The following is an 8096-nucleotide window of genomic DNA, read 5'->3' as shown; positions in this document are numbered from 1 at the left end:
CATAAACTAACAATAAATGCCAATTCTAGTTAGATTGAAGACAAAAGTATGAAAAGGCTGGTTCAAGAGTTCTTTCCTGAACCTTAAATGAGCAAAGGTCTAATTATACAAGTAATACAGTAAAAGGCCCATTACAGTTTTATAAGCTGCTGGAATGCCTGAGCCATATATCTATCTCTAAGAATGTGAGCAATAAACACTGTCTGGTTATCTAGCAGGGAAGCTAAAAGTACAAACAGAAGAGATTGTATTTCTTTTCAGCTTCTAAAGGGGCATTATACATGCAAATTCAGGACAGCAGAAGGCAGAAAGTGGGGCTATTCTGTATACTGCCAAGCTATCGTAACTCTTGGGCCTTACCTGATATACACTCTTTGAGATTTCTAATCAACCACCCTTCCCATAATACTGTGTGCCTTCACTATGAAAACTGTTAACAAAACGTGCTTCATAAAGTTTTATTGATGGCATTTATCCCATGGTTTAACATGTTAATTATACTGTAATAAACATGGCTTTAATATTAAACTTTTCCTTATTATCCAAAGTCACCACAGTCCATTTCAGTAAATATAAAAATATATGCTTAATACTTTGTACAATACTGGTTTTTGGTCCAAACAAAACTGGATCAGAAAAGCCAATAAATTCAACTTTAAGAATCCCCAATTTTTTTTTTAAGATTTCCAAATGGATTTAGGCAACTTTGAATAATGGGATTTACATAATAAAATCTGAGACAAGACTAAACAACAAAAATATGTCTAACACAAAATTAAAATTTCAAGTTCACAGATTTATGTTATGCCAAAAAAGTACAGAAACAAAATTGTATTTACAGAAGTTTCATAATAAAATAATGAAAAAGGCAAGACAGTCAATAGAATGAAAATATAGAAATAGCATATACTTATTAAATGGAGAATGAACTAGATCTAACAAGTCCTTAATATGGACCATTCTTTAATCAGGCTTTCTCTATCAGAATTTTTCTGTGCACAATACATCCAACTTACTCACTTCACACATACACCACCACAAACTCCGCATAGAAACCATTCATTTCCATGTCCTCTAATCTATACAGGATTCTAAATCTATACAGAATTCCCCAGATAAAATTACAACTTCAATGCACTCCATTAACGCTTTATCAATGCACATAGCGGTGCAGTCAGGTTCTATACAAAGCCATTCACCGTGCAGGCTCTATTCCTGGGTACAGCCAGACTATGCCAATCAGTGAATAATGTGCTGGATCATAAAATGTTTCTGCTGAAGAATCAGTCACCAATCTAGCTATTATTTTCAAGAGAATGGGATATGGGTGTGGGGCTTCCGTAAAGAAAAAAAGAGGACAATTCCAAAAGTAAAGAAGTCTTTAGGCAGATCTGATTTCAGATAAGCCAGCATGTAGTACAATCTGAAAGCAGGGCACCAGCTGTTGATAAAACTGTTGGGTATAACACCTTTGTGACCTTTATTTCCTGCGTCTAACAGCAGTCTTTATCTTGCGGCCAGAAACTGAGGTTCCAGAAGGAGAGAACATATTTTTCCCATTTGACCTGTGAAAAATATTAACATTATAATGTGACAGGATACACAGGAAAAACAGAAGACTCATACCATTTAAAATGACCATTAACAACATGAGGAGAGTGAGGAAAATGTTGTTATAACTTGCTTCTCTTGTCTCAGATTATAATATAACCCCCCTCCAAGTTTACAATACCATAAACTGATACTGGGTAACACTATTACCCAAATTTTATTACTGCGTCCTGATTTACTTTTAGAAACAGACACACACACGCCTTTACATGTAAATTCCATGAAATAAAATCATCTCTTACCCCACTGTAAATGACACCGAAGACTGGCTGAATGGAAAGCCACCTGAACCCGAAGGCTGGGCTGAGGCTGCAGGCGTGCTGGGACTTGCACCAAACGTGAACACTCCTGATGGATTATTGTTTGCGAAGTTGAAATTTGTAGTGCTGCTGCCAAATTGGAAAACCGGACCTATACAAATTAAGCAGGTTTATTCTGTTAATGACACAAAATGTTTAGGACTGACTGTCACAGACATGCAGACAAGTCGTAGAGGCTTTGCTTTACAAAGTTCCAGAGACCTCCAACTGTCCAGCATTATCTCTCAACACCCAGAACAGCTGTTGAGGCTTTGCTTAAAGTTCCAAAGATCTCTAGCTGATCACCACTGCCCTTAAATATTATGTATAGTCCAGGTGTAATTTTGTCTGCCTTTTCCCCCCCTAAAACTGTCCTTTTTCTCCTTATTTCTGAACCCTCATGAAATTTACGCAGGGAACTTTCCCACAGAGAATGTTGAAAGAAGGCATCTGGCCAAAGGCTTGAGATAATTATAGAGGTTTTCTGCTCTGATTATGAGCACCCAAGCAGGAACTGCATGGAAGAAAGTTAGGACCTTTGACATAACAGTACCAGGCTAGATACTGTTACCTGTAGAAACGTTTCTTTAGAATCTGCTTTGAGAGCAATAGAAGGTGGGCTTGGAACGTCATGTTTTATGATATTTTATAATAGAGGGCTCATTGGCAGTTAGCCTAGGCTTAGATAACACACCTATTGGTCTGGGACTGGGAATAAGTCAAGTTTTTTCTTTAAGAGAACATTAAGCTCAAGCTATGTGGCTATGACAATCTTGTAATCACAACTTTCCTGTGTATTGTTTAAAAAATAATAATCAGGTTATGCTGACCACTGCTTGGATACCGATTGATTTTTGCTGTATGCTCTTTTTGTAGGTTATACAGAACTGTTTTTATTTCCTTGTTATACTATTCTCTTGCTTCATTGATTTTCAAATGCCCTACTGATTGTAAAAGAGAGAAAGAGAACAAAAAAATCATAATGTAATCTATAATAAAAAAAATTGAACTTTACTTTAAATAAGTACAGAAAAATAAAGCTTTAAATTTAAAACCTTCAGTTTGGGAGCTTGAGAGATGGCTCAGTGGTTAAGAGTGCCACCTGCTCTTCCAGAGGTCCTGAGTTCAATTCCCAGCAACCACATGGTGGGTCACAACCATCTATAATGTGATCTATAAAAGGATCAGCAGAGAAAGTACTCACAATAACTCAATCTTTAAAAAAAAAAAAAAAGTTTGTGCCGCATATGCCTTGGTCTCCAGTATTTCTTTTTCCTCCATTCCTCAGCCTCTCTTCAACAGATATGTATTGTAACTAGTTGTTCACCAACAGCTGGCTTCCCTTAACCAGCTGTTCACTGCCTGCTCAATCCTCCCTACTGCAGATCCACCAAGACTTTCTCTTCTCTCCTTTTCACTGTTCCCAGAGCTGGTCTGCAGGAGCAGCAACTGACTTTGCCTTGTGCACATTAAACATGTGAAGAATTAATATCTCAGCCAGGCATGGCAGCAGACACCTCTAGTTTGAGCATTTGGGATGCAGAGAGGAGAACCTCTACATCTGTGTTCGTCACTCCTTGAGCCAACCTCAGTCTTTTATTTAAAGTTCACTTTTTTTTTTCATAACAGATTACATCAAGGCCAGCCAGGACTACCACAAAACAGGAGGAGTTTTGAAGCACACATAGCTAAGTACAAACACTAGAATAGAAGATGAACTTTACTAACCAATGATCAAACAAAATTAAGGGACAAGGTACTTACCAAAGAATTCACAAAAATGGAAAATACACAAAATCCAAATAAGAGAATTCACATCCAACAGTGGTAGCCTGTGAACTGGTATACTCCAACAGGAAGTTTATAATAAATATCTTCTAAATTATGACCTATACCTTTCCATTCAAAGACTCCAAACCAGAGTGCATGATCAGGAGAAAAGAGTGTGCTCCCCCAAAGATCAAGAGCCCCAGTCACATGCAAACAACATTTCCTGTCATCCAAAACTAACTCAAACACCAAGAGCAAATAGGTGGGCTGCCATTCAGTGACTCACTTTGCCACAATAACAAAACCATATATAACAGCATTATATGTAAAACTTAAGAACCAAAGAAACAAGACTACATATAATAAGAGCCCACCAGTACAGGTAAGTATCAGGCAAAACTTTATTTTCTAGAGGTACCAGTAAACATCAGAGTCCAACGGACAGAAAAGTAGTCACTGTTAAAGAGGACTGTAATCAAAATGGCTTCTGATCATGTGTGGCCTCCAGCTGTCTGTATACCAATGCAAGCTTCCACTCTTTTTGACCTTTCCATGAGATCATTTCTATTATAAAGATGATACAATTTTGAGGGAACAAAGTATTAAAATACAGTGCAACCAGTTGTATTTTAAAGTCACAGCCAGGCATGGTGGCACACTCCTTTAATCCCAGCACTTGGGAGAAACAGAGGCAGGCAGATCCCTTGAGTTCAAGGCCAGCCTGGTTACAAAGGGAGGGAGGGAGGGAGGGAGGGAGGGAGGGAAGGAAGGAGGGAGGGAAGGAAGGAAGGAAGGAAGGAAGGAAGGAGAAAGAGAGAGAAAGAAAGAGAGAAAGAAAGGAAAGAAAGAAGGAAGGAGGGAAGGAAGGAAAGAAAGAAGGAAAGGTCACAAGAATTTTTGATACGATATGGGAAGAAGGAAGGCTAATAGCATTATCCAAATGCTGTGAGACAATTCAGCATAGGGAAAGGGAAATCAGCTCCACTAGCCAGCTGCATTGATGCACCTTTAAAACCAATACTTCGGAGGCAGACACAGGTCAATCTCTGAGAATTCTAGGCCAGCCTGGTCTACAAAGTGAGTCCAGGCCAGCCAATACTACAGAGAATCCCTGTCTCAAGGGGTGGGGGATAAAAATAAATACATAATCAGTTCTACTGCAACCTAGAGGGAAATGAGGTTAAACACTGCCTATACCTAAATCAATGTTTTATTGCTATTAAATACAATGACTGAAACTCTGCAATGTTTATGGGTCAATGTAGAACACTGTACTTCTATAAAACATTGAGAAATAGGACATACACTCACAGTTTCAAAGTTCAAAGGAAAATACTATTTTAAGATGCCAGACTCAAGTATAGATATCAAGTCATTATGCAAACTTACTGGAATTAGGTGTCCCAGAGCCAAATGCAGACTGACTAGGCTGCTGTCCAAACACAGGAGGTTGGCTGCTGCTTGACACTGTCCCAAATGTAGGTGGTGGTGCAGGCTGAGAACCAGCAGAAAATAACGCTGTTGATGATGATATAGAGCCAAAGCTGGGAGGGTTAGGCTGGCTGGCACCTTGACTTTGTCCAAATGTTGGGGTCTGGCTAGCACCAAATGCTGGACTGGCAGATGGTGCTGAATGTCCAGTGCCAAATACAAAGGAGGATCCTGAAGGCCAAGAAATACTTAAATCAACAACATCAAGGTTTAGTGAGATAACCCTTGAGAAGCTTCTGTAAACTCACAAATTTCAAGCCACTTTTTATACCCTTACCTCGATCATAATTAGAACTATGTCACTACTTACTAAAACATATGCTGCCTTAACAAAAACGCCAATTAACTCTCCACCTTTGCAACCAACACTCTTTTACTACGAGGAGGGATGCACTTAGCCAGGGTCTTCCACCGTTCCACAGGCTACCCTGGAACTTTCTTAGTAGCTGAGGCTCAACAATTTTTTTTTCTAAATTGATGTATCTCCTAAAATTTTCTATGGGTCACCATGTGAAAGCTCACATCCAATATAACTACCATCACAATCTGGCTGTTTAAAACACTGACCTTTCAAAAAGGCAACTTGGAAAAATTATATATTCTTCTGAAATTAAAAAACACTGTTCTTAAGAGTTAAATATATTCAACCCGAACATAAGGTATATATTTCTCCACAGATGAAAACTCACATGACTTAGAGGAACTCAAACCACTTGAGCAAGGTTACAACTTGCTACGTTGTGCTGCAACTGGCACACTTAGAGCAAAATCCAATTCATCTACTAAATCTACTTTTTCCCTCCTAACACTAAAGTACCTGAAGAGCTGGACGTGGTTGTAGATCCGAAAGTGAACCCAGAGGACGCAGTACTATTACTACTAGCTCCTGGTCCGAATACAAACGGAGGGGCAGCTGAGGCAGTGCTGGGCGCAGTGGCTGGCTTGCTATCTTGAGGAAATAGCAAAGACTGAGATGTACTGGATTCGGCAGAGTTACTGAAGGCAGAGCTGCTGACAGGGTTGCTGGCCTGTCCAAACACAAAAGCTGCCCCAGGTGGGTTGGAGGAAGAGGTGGAACTACCAAATATACCACCACTGGATGAAGTGGTTGGTACACTTGAACCAGAGGAACTGCTGTTCAAGAAGCTAAAAACTGGCTTTGCTGCACCTTGATCTGCAAAACAATAATTGAGAAACAAACATAAACCCTTAAGAACAAATCTCCTAAAAATATCTTTCCTATAATAGAAACTAAAAAGATTTTTATATAGTCTGACCCATCAAATAAACATCTATCAGTTCTTTAAAATGTCAAAATCACTTGTTTTTTATGGCTTATGGATTTTCTCTTTTCACAAAGACCTTCGGCATTCAAATAAAAAGCCCCGTGACTATGTGCATAACCATAATGTAAAATACTGCCTCACATCCAAATCTAACTTGATACTGCATTCAGAAGCTAAACAGTAGAAGTCAGGTTCATTTCTCTGTGTCTGACTGCCATTTATGTCACATTTGTATGTAGCAGCATCCTGGCTTCAATTTATCCACATGAATAAATCAACTTCCTCACCAAACTGACTTGATTTTAGCATTTGCTAACCCCTCCTAGCCAGTAAGATGTCATTATTGCGACAACCTAATCTCCTAATATACACATATAATCCCTTCACTGGCACTGTCATTATTAGACTGTGTTGGTTGGTTGGTTGCTTTTCGAGACAGGGTTCCTCCGTGTCCTGGGCTCACTTTATAGAGCAAGCTGGCCTGGAACTCACAGGGATCCATCTACCTTTGCCTCTTCCTCCTGCCAGGAGTAAGGCATGCGCCACAACGCCCAGCTCTAGAATGCTAATTAGTGCTTGCATGTCTGCCTTTCTTCCCAAATTCCTGTGCATTCACTTTCCCCTACAAACATCAAAAGCAGCCCAGCTTGACAGGATCCACAAAAACTAAGAAGTGAAATGAAAGGAACAAAAAAAACTTTCCCCCAGGAATGAGTTCATCTTACACTTATTCAGCATCGTGCTCCTGTAAATTAGAAAGCTTAGAAAACACAGGTCATATTTATGCTAGACAGAGGAGGAAAAGCTTTTGATTTCTATGGTAATCATGAATCTGAAACCTGGCTGCAACTTTCTTTCCTACTTTCCCAGTATCTCAGCTCCACTGCTGCACACTAGATGAGATGGGCAATTGCTTGCTATATATAGGTGATGATAAGATTTCATGATCAAATCTGGCATAGCACCTCATTCTTTTCCATTTCAAATGATAGGTAATTTTAATTTTGATTTTCTTTGTAAGTTTTCAAATTTACAAGTAAATATCAAATATGAAAAAAAACTGCTCATAGTTATATGAATTACCCATTTTGGGGTTGATTTTTAATTGAGTGTTCCCAAATTATTATTTAACAGTAGTAATAAAAAATGTCTAATTTACAATCTTTGCATTTCTGAAAATAGTTACATTTTGCTTTTGTGTCTGACTAAATTTGCCTAGTTACATAATGGTTCAAGGTTATTTCATGTATAGGGCACTGTCTGGTGCTGGGGCTCAAACCCAGGGCTTTCCACAAGCCTTTGGAGAGTGTTCTATCACTGAAATAGTATCCAACTCAAAGCCATTTCCATTTTAAACCAGTGTCTTTTATCCTAACTTTTAACTGAATGTGTGTAGGCATCAAATACCCCGGAAACTAGAGTTATAGGCAGTTGCAAGCCACCTGAAATACAAGTTGGGACCCAAACTTGTGTCCTCTTCTAAGAGCAGTATGTACACCTGCTGAGCCCATCTCTCTAGTCTCAGTGTCTTGTTTAATATAGAGGGAACTCTTCCTGTCATTTCTAATGTTTCCCTATACCATTCTCATTTTCTAAGACAGCTCAATTTCAAAGCCACTTACAGATGGATTCTGGGAAA

At 38.9% G+C, this 8096-nt stretch overlaps 1 protein-coding gene across 1 annotated transcript in view; it reads right to left on the bottom strand.

Moving 5' to 3' along the window:
• Positions 1 to 444: 444 nt before the first annotated feature.
• Positions 445 to 8096, bottom strand: part of NUP153 (nucleoporin 153) — a 53099-nt gene continuing 45447 nt past the window's right edge. The window contains exons 19-22 of the mRNA XM_084795088.1: positions 5989 to 6345; positions 5070 to 5342; positions 1854 to 2022; positions 445 to 1565 (exon numbers count right to left, since the gene is read on the bottom strand). Coding sequence (XP_084651214.1) covers positions 1481 to 1565; positions 1854 to 2022; positions 5070 to 5342; positions 5989 to 6345 — 884 coding nt within the window. The 3' untranslated portion in view covers positions 445 to 1480. The remainder of the gene's footprint in view (positions 1566 to 1853; positions 2023 to 5069; positions 5343 to 5988; positions 6346 to 8096) is intronic.

This window comes from Acomys minous (genome assembly GCF_964271855.1).
Source record: "Acomys minous genome assembly, chromosome: 9".
NCBI lineage: Eukaryota > Metazoa > Chordata > Mammalia > Rodentia > Muridae > Acomys > Acomys minous.
This window is presented reverse-complemented; position numbering and strand designations above follow the sequence as displayed.